General features: G+C 36.9%; 1 protein-coding gene across 5 annotated transcripts in view; it reads right to left on the bottom strand.

Moving 5' to 3' along the window:
• The window catches only part of LOC135212084 (WSCD family member AGAP003962-like), an 885,772-nt gene that overhangs the window by 97,687 nt on the left and 769,459 nt on the right, over positions 1-18,626 (bottom strand). For all 5 annotated transcript variants that reach the window (XM_064245455.1, XM_064245451.1, XM_064245453.1 and 2 more), the window contains one exon: positions 10,054-10,297. In XM_064245455.1, the coding sequence (XP_064101525.1) occupies positions 10,054-10,188 (135 nt within the window). In that variant the 5' untranslated portion in view covers positions 10,189-10,297. The remainder of the gene's footprint in view (positions 1-10,053; positions 10,298-18,626) is intronic.

Raw genomic sequence — 18,626 nt, 5'->3', positions numbered from 1 at the left:
ATATATACATACATACATTAGATTTAGATATATACATATACATATGTAGGCATGTAATGGTTTTCACCCCACTTAAACACATTGACGCTGAGGGCCGCTGTTAACAATTTTATCAAAACGTCATGATCTAAGTCACATGTGTAAACCCCTTGCTTCATGTTCTTTTTTATTACTTCCACCGTCTTCTTGACTGGTACTTTGGTAAACAGGGAAGTTACATACATAAAAAAATTAAAGAGCTTTAAATGTATAAGACGTGGATGACATCCTGAATATATCATAAGGGAGAAAGGGAAGAACTACACAAGGTCCTAGAAAACGTAAATAAACTAAATGAACAAATCAAGTTCTCAACAGAAGAAGAGAAGGAGGGAGAAATTCCCTTCTTGGAAGCACTCGTAAAGGGGAAGGGGAAAATTTAAAATTTAGGGTACACAGAAGGAAGACAGACACCGATTCACACATACATATGTTCTCCAGTCATAGGAAAGAATTCAAAATGGAAATAACGACAGGGTTGGCTATTAGGGTTTATAGGATTTGCAGTCCCGAATTCTTAGATGAGTAACTGGAATACCCGAGTTTTAGGAGATAAGGATACCCTAAGTATTGGTGGGAACGAACACACATTTCGGCGAGAAAAAACTATTTTGGGAAGAGGGAAAAGATAGAAAAGGAACATTTGAAAGGAAAGAAAGTAATCATACAGTCCCGAACAACAACACTGTTACACCTATCAGTAAGAAGCTAGATAATTTAAAACTGTTAGGGAGTTACAACAACAGCATTAGGAATAAAATATTTAGAAAAAAAAATCGGTAGCGGGGGGAAAACCGAAGAGCATGGGGGGTGGGTAGGGGGAGATTATAAATGGCGGTGTGTATAGAGTGTGAAGAGCGCTACTTCGGCGAAAGAGGCAAATCTTGCAAAAAACGAGGAAGACAACATAATACAAAACACACGTTAGCAGTTGCCAAACACTGCTGGGAAAAAGACCACAAAACAAAGTGGGAGAACATGAATTATTTTGTACAGGAACATTAATAAAACGTCCAGATTCATTGTAGAGTTTACCTTCATAGCATGCGCAAGCAATGTAATGGGAGGCAATACTGGAAACGGATTTGAAGGCAGTCTATCAAGGAAAATCGTGTAATACAATAGCAAAGAAACGCAAAAACACAAGAGACCACATGGTCAACAATGAACACCTGAAAGGAGCTACAAACATGGAAAGGTCAAGGTCGTGAGGGCGGGGTCACTCAGGAGAAGGAGGGTAATCAAAGGCCCAAGGAGGTCAGCATACAGAATAGGAAAAACAAGGGCTTCAATCCGCTTCCCCACACGCATATAAATACAGAAGGACTAAGTGTCCGGCCAATCTGTGGATACTTGACAATGAGGACTGTCTGCCCTAGAAAGCTTGTAACTTTTCCTGAATGAATATCTCCGTTAGACATAATCCAGTTTCAATTGTTATATATATATAATATATATATATATATAAGATATATATATATATATTATATATATATATATATATATATATATATGGAATCGAGCATAATTCCTGTAGGCCTTACGACTTAATGTTTCTGTTGGCGTATGTATGTATGTATGTAGTATGTATGTATGTATATAGATATATACATATATATCCTTAAATCTACCGTGAGTTTAAGGATATTCCCAAGCACATGTTCCTTCGTGCTTACATTGTATACATATATATATAGCATATATATGTATATATATATATATATATATATATATATATATATATAATACATAGGCCAACAGAGACAGCAAGACGTAAGGCCTACAGAAATAATGCTCGATTCCCTGAAGGCAGAACGGAGCAAGTCCTCTTTAATCCCATCTGGTGATAACAACACTGGTCACACCACCCCAAATTGGAGCCTAATCCTCTTAGCAACACACAACATATAATTAACCATCACCTCCCTCCTTTCCTGCGCTCCTAACAAGGCGATTAAGCAGGGACGGTCCCCATAACAGTCATTAACGACATGAATATTCAGTTCCGAACGACCAGATAACAGGATTACTTCGTTAATTACAGTTCATCGGGGCTCAATGTTGGAATGTCACATCGGACAAAAAAAAAAAAAAAAAAAAGCGTCTGAGCGTGATCATAAAAGCTTTCCGCTTTATCGCCAAAATGACGGATCTAACTTTGAATGAACAACGAAAAGAATATTTCAAAGGGAAAAGTCCTCAGCAAACTGCTACAGACCACACTCGCTCATTTTCATCAATATCGAACATTCTAAACCAACGTATTATTAGGATTATTGGTCAGATATCCATCTTATGATATTATCCACGCATCGGTATTCTGAATTTACTGACGAAAATTTGGAAATTGTTCATAATACTAATATATCAATAATAGTGTTAGTGTAGGTGCCTTTCCTCCATTGTTTCATTCTGAGAATTGTCTACATAAGAGTAGCTAATAGACTTGGGGAAAACAGAAGTTCCTCGAACTGTATCTGCGTGATTATCGCGGCTATGAAGGAATTCCCAATGATGTAATAATGAAATGGTCTTAACACATCAAAAGTTGATATACCTAAAACTGTAGATACTATGAAATACGGAATATGGCATCACGTAAGATATAATAATAATAACACTAACTGTATGGCCACCAATCGGCGTCAAGCTATTAAATTCAGCATCTGAGATGATTTATCAATCATCACATACACACACACACACACCAAAAAAAACGCAGATTAACTAAGATGAAGTCATAAAGGAGGGAAAGTGAAAGCCCGACCAATCAGCAATTGCTATTACTAGCGCTGCTGCGGTAATACTTTTATCGCTATTAGATATAGCCTAAGATTCTTGAAGACTTAAGGGACATTCAAATGACTATATTTTAATCCCACAAGGATTCGCCCCATAGGGATTTAGTGCCGTAAGTGGACCTCATGCAGTGCACTGTAGGCATTACTTGAGGTTCTTTACAGCGTGCCTTCGCCCCTAGCTGCAACCACTTTCGTTCATTTTACTGTACCTCCTTTCATATTCTCTTTCCACCCTCTCTTAACACATGATTCATAGTGCAACTGCGAGGTTTTCCTCCTGTTACGCCTTTCAAACTTTTTACAGTCAATTTTCATTTCAACGCGGAATGACCTCATAGGTCCCAGCGATTGGCCTTTGGCCTAAATTCTATATTCAACTCATAAGGGTCCCTTACATTGCCGCCCCTTTTGTGTGTCAGAGACAGAAAAGAAAATACGTATGGAAAACTGGCTGCATTGCCAAGTCATACCTAACAATACACACACACACACACATATATATATAATATATATATATATATATATATATATATGTATATATATATATACTATATATATATATATACAGTTGTATTCCCACACAGGAAAATTAAAAAAGTATGTCTCAGAAAATGCCCACAGTTTTCGTCCTCCAATGGACCTCTTCTTGGAGGACGAAACTGTTGGGCCTTTTCTGGGACATACCTTTTTCATTTTCCTAGTATGGAATACAACTGAATTACTATATCTTCGTGCCTAAGAGATTACCATATATATATATTATAATAATAAGATATATATATATAGATATATATATATAACACATGGCACACAAACACATACAACCACACACACACAAACACACAAACATATATATATATATATATATATCTATATATATATATATATATACACATATATAATAGATATTATATAATATATATATATATATTTATATATATATATATGTATATGTGTGTGTGTATAAACCACCTGTGATAAGGAGGTGAAGGTTGACTGATTGGTTGATCAAGACGTGTAATGTTCGTCTGAATAAGAAGTCCCCAGATGAACGGGCGAAAAGAAAAACTAGTACCCAGTAAAAGGAGAGTCACCGGGTACAAGGATAACGTCATATTTAACGGAACATGACATGAATTAATAGACCAGGTAGGAAATTCAACGCATGAGAAAAGAGATACACAATTTGAGCTAAAGAAAGAATTCAACGGCGTTGACTCTCTTTCCTCGAAGCTTCTTCGAAAGAGAAAAAAAATCCCTTTCGCTTCGTCACTGTTACTTCCCTTCATTTCAGTTTGTCACTGTGGTGATCCGTCTTCCCAGTAGGTCACCACTTACGTAAGAGCATGGCATGAAGTAATCACATGCTATGTATCCAACTACAACTATTATGACTTTAGTTTATGAATGTATGTATACATTTATGAGCACAAACATATAAGCCATACATATGTGCATATATCCTCCTCTGCCTATCTCTCTCTCTCTCTCTCTCTCTCGCCTCTCTCTCTCTCTTCTCTCTCTCTCTATTTTTTATATATATATATATATATATATATATATATATATATATATATATATATATACATATATATATTGTATAGACATATATATAGTATTATATATATATATATATTCATTATATATATATAGTATATATATACTATATATATATATATATATATATATATATATATATATATATATATATATATATATTATATGGACAATAAGGGTTTTGAGTTTTTCAAGTGCTCACTGGAGCATCCAGCGTTTTTTCTTCATTTTATGACAGGTATAGATTTGGCAAGCATAGACCTGTGGTAGTTTTGAAGCCAGATAAAAGTAATGGGGTAGTTTTAATGAACAAGGATAATTATACTTAAAAAATGCTTAGTGCACTGAGTGATCATACCAAATTCCAATCTGTTAAAGATAATATTCTTTAAACTACTCTAAACAAGGAAGAGAAGATAAACAGGTTTTTAAGAAAATTGAAAGCTGAAGGTGTTGTTGATTCTCTTTATTCTAGGCTTTTCACGTTAGGCTCAAAACCAGGTATTTTATACGGTTTATCTAAGGTCCATAAAGAAGATTGCCCTTTAAGGCCAATAATGTCTGCTATTGGTACATTTAACTATAAGTTAGCGACATTTTTGGTACCCATCCTAACACCGATCACCTCCAACCAGTACAGTGTAAGGACTCGTTTACTTTTGTAAAGGAAATTTGTGAAGTGAATTATGAGCAATGTGTAATGGCCAGTTTTGACATTAAATCTGTTTACTAACATACCCTTAAAGGAAACAATTGACATATGCGTTAATGATTTGTTTAAAGATGCCGATAAAATAGAAAAGTTTTCTTAACAACAGTTTCATCAGTTGTTATCACTAGCCGTAAGTGATTGTTTCTTTATGTTTAACGAGGAGGTATATAAACAGGTAGACGGCCTTGCAATGGGTAACCCATTAGGACCAACACTAGCCAATGCTTTCCTCGCTCATTATGAAGAAGAATGGTTGAATGAATGTCCCGAAGATTTCAAACCTCTGGTGTACAGGTGATATGTCCATGACACATTCTTAATCTTTAGATCTAATAGCCACATTTTACTGTTTGTAGAATACTTGACCTCAAAGCACAGTATGTATGTATATATATATATATATACTATATATATATGTATATAATATATATATATATATATATAACTTGCACGCATATTTCAGCACGAACAAACAGCCAAGTAGAAAAAAATCCTTCAGTCACAGACTCTGATGCAATAACAATGGAAGCACTAACATGAAATCAGAGCAGCACCCTTAGAATTTGTCAGTCCTGAGAAGAGAAGAAGCATTAGCGCCAATGCGGCGCTCACACACCATTGCCCATAATTTCTGCTCTTGCCGAGTCTTCTTCTTGAGTTCAATCGACTCACTTCAGCCTCGATACGTATTTGTCGTCTGTAAGAAAAGTAAGAGGGTTCTTCGCGACTGAATTTCTGTACGTTTTATAAGACAGTCTGAGTGTGAGACGGGAATATGAGACATATTTCCAATGTGTTCACGCATATTAATTTAAATCGATACACTTAATACAGATTCCGAGAAAAACTTGCAACTTAAATCCGGAACACTGGAGATGCCAAGTACTTTCGTCTTATTACCAAGACTCACAGCACCTCCAGTGCTTCAATTTCCTTCGTGACTGTAACTTTGTTCATACATACATACATAAATATATATAAATATATATATATATATATATATATATATATATATATATATGTATATATATTTATTTTACGTGCATAGATTATATGTACAATGTGCACACACACACACACGCACATACACACACACTACACACACACACACACACACACATATATATATATATATATATGATGGGCGCTGGAACCCGGCACTGCTGTCTCCCCAACCCCTCCCGATTCCCTAACTACCCGCCCACCCAGGGCGGACAAACAAGATTGCAGGGGGTGGGTAAATGTGTCAAGTCTCCCTTACTATCATCCGGGGGGGAAGGAGAAGGAAAAACAAAATCCACCCGGATTTTATTATTATTATAGATATTCCTGTGGCATTATATAAAATTCGATGACTGGTTAGTCGTTAAACTGGACAAACTGTTACCTATAATTTTCTAAGTCAACGCTAGAATCAGTCCCTGCTAGCCATCAAACTCTGTGGCTGCCCCCCCCCACCCCCCACTCCCCCCCAACCCCCAACACCCATGGTGTTATTATTGCGACAGCTAAGTTAGTGTTTGACTGCTTTGGTAATCTACCTGAAAATGCAAAGCTCAAGTAAATTGTTCAAGGCGAGACTTCCTTTTCCTTTAGTAAATGACGTCATCAACGTATGCCTTAAGTTTACATACACATCATTTTTATTCATTTAGCTATAAAATAAAGTTGTAGTTGTACTGATAGGCTGAAAGTTAGGGCCTAGTCTGGTTATAATTCTAAAAGGTAGATTGCTGCACGGGATCAACCTGCTCCACACTCGGGTTAAATATGATTTCCTAATTTACAGATTGGGACGTCCATAAGAAAATATGGCCCAGCAGAGACACCACACCTGAAGATACAAGTAAATTTGCAGAAAAAACAATTCGTAGATGGTTTGTACGGTGTTTTTACGTTGCATGGAACCAGTGGTTATTCAGCGACGGGACCAACAGCTTTACGTGACTTCCGAACCACGTCGAGAGTGAACTTCTATCACCAGAAATGCACATCTCTCATATCTCAATGGAATGTCCGAGAATCGAACTCGATGCCAACGAGGTGGCACTCCAACACCACACCGACCACGCCACATAGGCGTATTTACGTCAATTACCATTAGGAGAAGGTAAAAATATTCGCGCCACAGTTCTCGTACTGCACGCTATGACTTCCCTTCTCAAACAGTTACTATTTAGTCTTATTCAAATAGGTTTATTAATATGAGCCAAAATATCACGATGAAATGTCGATGCATTATCAGCCTGATTACACACACAGGTCACCTTCGGCAAGAAAAAACCAAGTAAAATATGTGCCGAAGGTTCGTCGGCGCAATCTAGTTTTCTGTACAGCGTATTAGGTATATAATAATATCTATATTATAGATATATAAATATATATACATATACATATATATATATATATATATATATATATATAATATATATGTAATATATATATATATATCATATATATATATATATATAGATATATATATATATACACCTGTACAAACTAGATCTATCTTTCGGTGGCCTCGGTATAATTCTGTATGAGCTACAGCCCATGAAGCTTTCAGCCACGGCCTGGTGGTAGCCTGTCCTATATTGTCAGACGAACGATTATGGCTGATTTTAACCTTAAGTAAAATCAAATCTATTGAGGCTAGAGGGCTGCAATTTGGTATGTTTAATGATTGGAGGGTGGATGATCAACATACGAATTTCCAGACCTCTATCCTCAGCAGTTTTTAAGATCTGAGGGAGGACAGAAAAAGTGTAGACGGGCAGACAAAGCCATTTCAATTTTCTTTTTTTTTTACAGAAAACTAAAAAAACACGCACCAATGTCGAAAGTCTCCTCTACCGAACTCGGGAGACAGCGAAGAGAGAGAGAGACAGAGAGAGAGAGAGAGAGAGAGAGAGAGAACACTGGATTATCATAATATACTGAAAGTTGTTGTTATGTGTAACTCAGCATCTACTGAATTATACGCGAATCATACGCATCACAGACTAATTATTCCGTATCTCCTACAAGTTGCCATTATATAATTCCACTTGCTAATTCACTCCACGTGCCTTTCCTCTGGTAAGTTCCTCTTCATTATTTTGCTTCTGTTACGTTACTTATTATCCCTTTTCTTTCCCCGTTAATTCTAAAGCCTTTCAACATTCTAACATTATTACTTAACTAAAAATCTTTGCTGAGCTATTCCTGGACTCAGCCCAAGTTACTCCTTACAACGAACTACGAATTTGCTTTTTTTACTTATTATCCTTTTCCTTTCCCTAACCATATTTAGTTGCCTCACCATTCTAACTTATTACTTAACGAGATACGTATCTTAACTCAGCTATTCCTGAACTCAGCCTAAGTTACCCCTCACAAGCTGCTACTAGTTTCCCGTCACTCCTTTCCTTCTGTTGACATTTCTCTTCCGCCTCCTGCTACGCTATAATCTTTTTTTTCCTCTCATAACTCCCTCCTCATCCAGTCTTCCCTGCCCAGTTACCAATGACTCCAGTCTTTCAGCGAAGTTGTATTATATGTAAGTGCTGTTTATTTCTTCCTAAATGCCACGTTGCCCGCTAACACTTATTACTAGTTCAGTTTCCTCTACTGGGGGAATCTTGACCCCTTCCTTTGTCCTAAAATGCCGCCACGCTTCGCTTCGTTTTCTCAAAGTTATTTACTACCACACACTTAAACAACTTGTTATCTCTCGATCCTAATATTAAGTTGGTCTTTACATACAGCCATGCTCATACTCCTCAGTCATTTCATTGGATATTCTGTACATTTCTCTATCAGAAGGCTCCAACACACTTCGCGCCTACGCCCAAACAACAATTAAGATGCACCCAGCGTTTCCTTCCTTCCTTCCTTAATTACTCCCTATAAATTCCCTTAACCGGATTTATGAACTGGTCTGGAAGAGGCAAAGTTAATTATCACTTTTTCTTCACTTCTGCCTCAGCCTATTATTGCCCTCTGCAAGGTTATTCTTTTACAACCTCCCTCTCCTTTGCTAATCATTGCCTCTCTCATCTTTAACTGGGGTCTAGGCACCCCATGTTATGTAATAGTAGTTTTTAGTTTTCTGTAAAAGTAGACTATTGCGATGGCTTTGTCTGTCCGTCCGCAATTTTCTGTCCGCCCTCAGATCTTAAAAACTACAGAGGCTAGAGGACTGCAAATTGGTATGTTGATCATCCACCCTACAATCATCAAACATACCAAATTGCAGCCCTCTAGCCTCAGTAATTTTAATTTTAGTTAAGGTTAAAGTTAGCCATGGCCGTGCTTTGGAAACTCTATAGGAAAGGTCACCAACGGGCCGTGGCCGAACGTTTCATGGGCTGCAGTTCATACCGGCGCATTTTTTACTTGTTACCGAGTTCAGTCAAAGGACAATTTTCGAATAAAATACATCTTGAAAAACGTTGGCCACGTTTGGACAGCAATGCCTTTGACTTCCAGCTGATCCGTTAAATAATCGAATAAACCGACATGAAACAAGGAGAGTTTCGGCCCTTCACAATAGTCTCCTAAATATAAACAAAGGTGACATAGTCTAGCTACAAGTTTATATCTGTTTCCGAACAGCGCGGTGTATGTGCGTAGATAAGCCTAGATCGCAGCCCTTGTGTGGGAGGGTTATGCTACCTATTTCAAACTTAAAACTACTGTACCTACCTTATGTTTTGACCTAATGCCCTACTGTTTTCTTTTATCAAGATACGAAAGAATAACAGCTTAATGCGCCAGTAAATTTAATGAAGTTATTTCGGCACAATTTCGCGGAGTGAATCAGCAAATTTCGTTCTCTGCTCCATAAAACCCAAAACTCACTTCTCAGCCTTTGCTCCAAAATGCTCTCCCACTGTTTCCCCCTGAAACAGAAATATGAAATAGAAGCGAAGGAAAGACCACAAAACAATCGTTCCTTTCCCTTACCTGATCATTGGACGCCTGCTTCATGAGGCTGGGGTCCGTCAGGCTGACGAGGGTGACGAAGGCGATGAAGAAGGTGTAGATGACGGCCACCCATCCAGCGGCGCACACCATCCACCTGAGGGAGCGACGCATCATCTCTTTTTCTCTCTTCTCCCTATCTTCTTCTTTTTCTCTCTCTCGAGGGATTCTCTTATCTTCTACCACGTCCTCCTCTCCTTAATGGCTCCTCTTATCGAAGCAACATCTGTGAACGGGGAAAGAGAGGAACACTGCGTCAGGAGATTTAAATGATCTGGATTTTAATAATTAAAAAATAAAATGATATTCAGCATGACGATGCCTAAAAAGAGGGTTAATCTCATCTAGTGCGGTCTATAAAATTGTCACTTTACACGTCACACGATGCCCGTCACTTTCAGTAACCACAAACCAATCAATCAATTACCCGTACACACGACACCGGTTACTTCACGTCTGATCTACTGATGATCTGTCTCACATCTGCAGATACATCCTGGGATCGAGAGAGAGAGAGAGAGAGAGAGAGAGAGAGAGAGAGAGAGAGAGAGAGAGAGAGTATCACAGCTATGGCAGACCCTGAGACCCGCTAATTATTCTCATAAACAATGAGAAAAATAAGCCTTGCAGATAAGCCAAGCTGGTTTCCTCAAATTAGCAATGATTCATTGATAATTACGAGGATCATGTTCGCTTCCTCCAGTCTCCATTTCTCTCTCTCACAAAAAAAAAAAAAAAAAAAAAAATTGAGCACGCACACACGTTTACACACAGACGCACATATATATCATACATACAGATATCTATGTATATATATTTATTATATATATACATAAAAGTATATATTTATATATACATGTATATTTATAACTGAATCACGAAAATATGGAACGTGATGAATATGCAAATAAAGACAAAGTAAAGGACAATAAGTTGAAAGGCCTTGTAGATTCCCTCCTCGTTTCTCTTTATTTTATAGCATATATATGTATATAATATATATATACATACACGTATATATATATTTATATATCTATATATATATATATATATATATAGATATATATATATATATATATATATATATATATATATATAGATATATATATATATATATATATATATATTATATATATATATCTGTATATATATATATATATATATATATATATATATATATATATATATATATATACATATATATATATATATCACGGGAAGGCTCTACCATTTCTGGCGCCCCAATATATATATATATATATATATATATATATATATATATATATATATATTTATATATATATATATATTATATATTTCTCGCAAACTGCTGAAATCTATATATAGTATATATATGTCACAAACCGCTGAAATATCTTTTTTTTCGATTAATTTTATTGCCTTCTTGTGAGGCTCGCCAGAATCACGATATAGTTTTTTCCCTACACAAATACGCCAGAAAAATCTTAGATTATGGGACATCAACTTGGTTTTCAGTTTTCGTCATAGTTTCTAGTGCGCTTCGATGTGAATATCTTCTATCACCTCAAGTCTTAGCTTCGTAACAAAGAATGTGTTTGAATACATCCTTTTTCATTAGATTTTCCCCATTCTGCCTCATTTCGGAAATATGCAAAACATGCATAACTATAGAAGATTCACATCAACCGTGCATTTGATGTCTAGGCCAGTCCCTTACGACGCTCCTGATTGGCTGTTGATAAGCCAAACAGGGTGTCTCTCTCGAGAGTTTACATAGGCAGGATGTATGTTCCACCTCTCCTGAAAGACGTATAACTCAGGAGAGGTTGAACATAGATCCTACCCATGTGAACTCTCGAGAGAGACTGAGAGTTTCCAGCCCTGTCTTTGGCTTAGCAACAGCCAATCAGGAGCGTCGTAAGGGACTGGCCTAGACATCAAATGCACGGTTGATGTGAATCTCCTATAGTCCCCCCTCCATTTCATATCAACTCTGTATTATGAAGCCAGTTATTAGTATTTCAAAAACCTGTACGATTCGGAAGCATCCATTCACGGCATTCATAGTTTCAGAGGCAACATTCCGGAAATAGGGAAACGGTCCAATAGAATAATCAAATTGTCGAACTATGATCACAGGTAATATGGAACATATTTAAAACCTATTTGTTTTCGAGAAACTTCATGCGGAATATATATCCTCACTGTCAAAACTTTTTTTTTTCCGTGATTTTTTGTTTTGTTTTGTTTATATTGCGTGGAATATAAATCATAGCATACACGGTCCGCACTATTCACACAGGGCATGGAAACGTTAAATTTGTCATTTCCGACAATTAGGGAATGTTGAAGGTAACTGACATCGACAGGGGATTTCCACAACAAGGCTGTTCAGTCTCGACAGCCCACTCACCATGGGATGCGCACCTGCTGTTGCTTGTCGTGATCGTATTCATTCAGTAATATGAAGACCGAACTCAGGAACACTCGTGGAAACCGCCCTAACTCTGAATGTCAGTCGGATCAGAGCACACTCAGTTCGTTCGAAATTTCACTGCAACTGGAAGATGATTTGTTTGGCCACATTCAATTGGTCGATGGTAACTGTTATGATGCTAGTATCTAATCCTTGCATGACAGTGAAGAGAATGAATAGGTGCGAGAACCTTGGCTTGGCCAATCATCCCACACGTTTCGGATTCCATGACTGCACGAGGCTTGGATGGTTAACTTGACCCGTAAAGGAAGCTCACGATATTGTTTCAACGGCAATTTTATCTGTATTCAGCAACTGTGAGAGCAGTATGAAGACTGAATGTGAAATGACGCTGGCGTATATATTAGTATATCTTGACTTGTGACACAGGCTTCAATATGCATCATGTAAAAGTTAATACGGAGCAGCTCCAGTTGGGAGACGTATTTTAATCAAATTGTCAACATAAGGTTGACAAATTGCCCTTCTGGCAGTACCATGATTTGGTACCCAAACTCTGGGTACGAACGCCTGAATCAATAGGAAAAATGGAGTAGGTATGCTATTTATCAACAAAATGAACTCCATGAAGAAATAACAAAATTCTATATGAGAACTCAGAATATTATAGATGAAATACCAGGAAGAGAATTGAATATTGTTGATGGCGACATAAATCGAAAAGTTGGTAAGAAGAGTAAGGACATTCATAAATACAGATCGCAGTCACAGAAGCCAGCTAGATTTCATATCCATTAATCGAGAAAGAAAAAGAATGCTTAGGACCTAAGAGGGCTCACTTGATCACAAACTTGTCACTGCCACACTAGAACTGCTATAACAAGCACTCAATAAAAAGCTGATAGAGTATCTGGGTCTAACACAACAAAGCTTCTTGAAGATGAACACTGGGAAGAGGTGAAGGTCATCAATGAGGACTGGACTAGTATCAAGGAAGTACATTAATCTCTTCTAACGCCGTCGATGACCTAAGCTGTTGTCACGCCATGTACATTTTTGCATCAATCTCAATCAATCTCTTTTAATGAAATACTGGGACATATTAGTATAGTTGAATCTGTATTACTTGACGGACATGCATCATGGCATGATAATAAGGCTATATAACTTAAAAGATTTTGTTTGGTTTGAGTATAAAGTTTAAAGATTATTTAAGAGCCAGATGACAGGACAGAACTAGGAATTATACTTTAATGGAAATGAATGAAATCTGGCATTAGATGAAATAGTGATGAAAGGGAGGCAGAAAGTGTTAGCAGGGCTCACGGAGGATTCAGAATATTCGAGGATTTTTCCAGATCTATACATGAATGAGAATACTTCGACAGAAGACTGGAGATGGGCGGATGTTTGTTGTTGAGGATAAAGCAAAAGAAAGACATAAGCGGGGGAATTTCAGATGGTTTTTCCGTGGCAGGGCACTGCAGGCGATAATGATAACGTTAATAACTTGAAATCCATGATACCTTAAGAAGAAAGAGCAATTCTCTCAAGGATAATGCCCCACGCCACGCAATGGAAGTGAAAACGAGGCTTTTAAACAATTGCTGCCTTATGCCCCTCCTTCGTCGCTTACAGAAATGCTTTTCAGTGCAGAAGAATGATTTGTCAGAGCGAAGCTATAAAACTCGTACACGAGGAAGCAGGCAACTGAAAGGCAGGACGTGAAACGGGTACACATTTCTCTTGCTCAGTGGAGAGAAAACATCTTGAAGGAAGTTGCCCTTATCTATGGAACAGATCACGAGTGTAATCACGGGAAGGAACATCACAAGGTCGATCTTTACCTGATGGATTCCATTCAGGACAAAGATATATCGTATTAGGTAACATTATGTCTGTTAACGTACTGTTTATTCTATGAATAATAATATATATACTTTTCTCATCAAGTATATTCATTAAAACTCTCTCTCCTCTCTCTTTATATATATAGATGAATTTGGAACATAATGTTTACTTTCAGTTAGCATGTCTGATTTGTATTAATACCTGTTTGTTCGTCTACTGTTTAATGATAATGACTGCCCCCCACCCCCACCCACAAACAGGATATTTCACTTTCGTTCATCAACCCTTGATAATCCTGGGTTATAATCTCAAGCAAGCGAGCACAATGCGATAAGCGCCCAAATTCTTAAATGGGAATACAACCCCAAGTCATTGCCATTGTGCTCACGTAGTGATGGGCAGTGATGTAACTTCTATCGGACCTCTCCAATGCCATGGATCAGCTACAGTAAGCATCTTTATTTTATACGCACGCGCATTTCATGCCCATAAATAAACATAGAGTATGTGGTAAGAGTAACAGCTGATCGGTAAAAAGACGTGATGAGTTCACGGAATGACGAGCAAGATTTCGCAGTATGGTGACATCTTGTCATACTAAGTGGCTGGGTAGGGTGCGCCACGCATTTGTACTTGAGATTAAGGACGTAAAGACTTGTAGGTACTGTATGATACAGTGGGACTGGAGGACATGGCATGGAGTGTACCAAGTATATAACTGTAATCGGTTGTTCATGAAGCGGCATCTGATGATTTTATGATGAAAGTGAAACGCTGGGTAGCAATGTACAAGGGGGGAGGGGGGTGAATGCTTATCCCAATACCACGAACAAGAAACTTGGGTACAAATAAATGTTTTATAAATTAAATAGTTGCCTTTTCGGGCCAATCATGTGTCTCCAGTACACATCAACAAGTCTAGCGCTTGGAAAACAAAATATTAGACATAATTTAAGTCTGTCGATATGAAAAGCGTCGGAGTTGGCCTTATGAGGAGTGTACTCCGCAATATTAATGAAACTGCTATTTAGTAGCTAATAGGAAAGTTTTAAAAAACTAAGTTTAGCTTATTATTATTGAATAACCTGACAGTGTTTGAATTTATCGTCGCGGTTTATTTTTAAGAGTAAACAAATTATTTTTAGGAACAAAAGGCAATGAGCACGGGGAAATTTTATATTGTAAAAATGCAAAGCATAAATCAAGGTGGATTAAGTCCCATAAGACAAACGTGAAATAAACCACCAGGCATAAAATGATTTTCGTTTAAGAAATCCACCAAGGAAAAGATCTTCGGTCCTCGGATATCAGTGAAGAGGACTACCGGGCCAAAGTGAAAATCACGAATTCTAAACCGGAGAATTCATGTAAGATGGACCACTGTTAGATGGAACTCCAGTATGATCTTGCTCCAATCGAAAGTTTTTAAAGTAAAAAAAAAAAAATCTAAAACACATGGAAAACTATTTGCTATTTATCGAGAAACGATGAGATGCGCACGACCCCGTCCTTATGTTTAAAATTGCATTAATCAGGCCGTTATGATAACTTCATTTTTATTTAACAAATACTCTACATGACTTGTCAAGTAGTGTTGGAATTACTTTATATTTTCATAAAGAGATAAGTTCCACAGACAGGCTATCAGGACGTCCATATAGTGCAACACTGATATATGGTTCAGTTTAATAGCCGGTCTTACCATCTGTTGTATCTATGTATAACATTTCATTTCTTTACATATTCGTTTGTCAGGAAAGAAATTAATATTCGAAAATGCCCTAACCAATTTCAAACCATATTCTACTTAGCTATCCAATGACAGGCATATCTCTAGTGAACAGAAACACTGAATCACATTCTCTCTAAAAAAAAATTAGTATATTGATAGGAATACAAGAGTATAATTTTAAATACAGCATGAACAGTTATTTTTATTGAGAGAGAGAGAGAGAGAGAGAGAGAGAGAGAGAGAGAAGAGAGAGAGAGAGAGAGAGAGAGGAAAAGATGCCTTGTATCCTAACTAGGTTAACGAAAGTGTTTGGCAAAAGCGTTTACTTTTACCGAGTGTTTTACCTGTCATCAAGGACGAGACCCATCATGATTCAAGGTCGTTCTGGTTTATGAATGCTCATACAACTGTCGTGATGTGACGCACGCGTCGAGGAACGATCCCAGCATCTTAAAAGCATCATAAGCCAGTAACTCATTCATTAGGTTACAGCTGATATATACTCACTCAAGAAGACCAGAGTATTCCAATATTAAGCATTATTTTGGGGGGAAATTCTCAACTCTTCATAAAAGAGCCACATCGTTTATTTTAATGCAAGCGTATTTTTCACAATACAAATATTTTGGGTTGGGTAACTACTGCTTTATCTAAAACTAGTTTATTCATGTTACCAATTTTTTCTGCCAGCCTACTGAGAGTGAGCACAAGACACATTTTCTTCAAGACCGGTGTATTTGTTGTGCTCCTATAATTACCACAACCAGAGGTCACTTTTTTGGTAACTTTGCAATGTCTCCCAAATCCTAACCAATAGGCCGTGTCTCCGCATTCCATATTCGGCAAAACAGTCTAGTTTGTATACAAAGCGTCACGTTATTTTCAGCTGTAACCATCTCTGAGGTTTATTACATCACAGCCCAGTGTTTTCCGTTTCCTAGTTTTGTTTCTGATTCAAATACATACTATAGAGCAGTATTTAGAATTTAAAACTTACCTACTGGTAGTTTTTGTTGGTTATCAGAATGCATTTGGCAACGTCCACAGACCAATATATCGAAGGTCACCTTGGTAATCCCCGTCAATATGCAAAATTAATCGTATGTATCCTTGAACGTAGTAGTAAAATGCTAATGCTGATGGAGTGTTATCAAATGAAATTTGCAATAAATACTTTACCCTTTTCAAGGATTCTACGGAGAAGTAATTGTCGCGACGGTAGAAAGGCTTCAACTGGAGTAGCGGTAAAATCTTAACATGATTACGAATATGTAGATGATGTTTTCTTTTAATTTTCAAGCAAAAAAAAAAAAAAAAAAAAAAAAAATAAATTAATAAAATAAATAAAAAAAAAATAAATAATAAAAATAAACAAAAAAAAAAAAAGATAAGATAAATAAATAAATAAATAAAAGATTTGCAATGTTAAAACGTATCATATAAATGCATAGATGGGACGTGAGGTCAAACTTGAGAAAAACTGGAAAAATTCAGAAAAGAGTATACATACAGGATTAATGAGGTTAAATCTTTCAAATATTCAGGAATAATGATATCCAATACTGGTTGTCTCAGGTACGAATTTAATAAAAGCCTAAAAAGGGCAAATAAGACATTGGGCAGGGTGCATAAGATTCAGATACCAAATGGGCTGATGCTAGGCACCAAAGTCTTGCACGATCTCGAGGTACGACACTCAAACTATACCTTAAGATTTTGTCGTTTTGAGAACAAAACTTTAAGAAGAATGTTAGGTGTCAGATAGCAAGGTAGAATTAGAAATGAGATTATGCGGGGAAACTACCGAAGTTCCAAACTGAAATGATAATTTATTATAATTACGGATGGAGGCTGGAGATAGCTTGGATACTACGCACTGCCCAGGGAAGACTTAAGTGTGATAGTGTCAGCTGGGTTCCTCAGGGCACCAGAAGTGTTGGGAGTCCAAGACCACTTGAATGGTAACTAAGAGATGGGACACTGGAGATGGGTAGGTATTTGCAAAAGTGAAACCACAGGAAAGACCTGAGAGGCGGAATTACGCAAGGACACTGAAGAACAGGATATTGGAGGAGATGATTCTGATGATGCTTCAGGTATTTTGAATCTTAAATTTTATCAGTTATACGTAGGCAATTTAACCAAAATGGTCTTGGCAATCAATGTTTTCTGAATGAATGGGGTTTTATTTTTTATATCTTCCTTACATTTTATGTCCTGTATGCTTATTGTACTTTTTCTATACCATAATTCATTCCTCCTTTCTGACTAATCTTATCACTTATAAGAGAGACTTATAACTGAGCTCAATACGGAAATATTTTCAATCATTCTCACTTTCATCCCTGAAACCGCTATTAGATTTTGTGAAGTTTTGTAAGATTAATTTTGCCAATTCTATTTCGACATTCACATTTAGAAAAACTCTAATCAGTGCCCGTAAATTATTCTAAATAATAATGATCATGGTGAAGCATCTGCGATTCAACATTATATCACATCCTATCTGCACCGACATTTGTTTTATCTTAATGGCTTCATAAATTCCCGTTT

Source organism: Macrobrachium nipponense, chromosome 40, assembly GCF_015104395.2.
Source record: "Macrobrachium nipponense isolate FS-2020 chromosome 40, ASM1510439v2, whole genome shotgun sequence".
NCBI classification, from domain to species: Eukaryota; Metazoa; Arthropoda; class Malacostraca; order Decapoda; family Palaemonidae; genus Macrobrachium; species Macrobrachium nipponense.
Note: the sequence above shows the minus strand (reverse complement) of the source record. Positions and strands in the feature narration are given on the sequence as shown.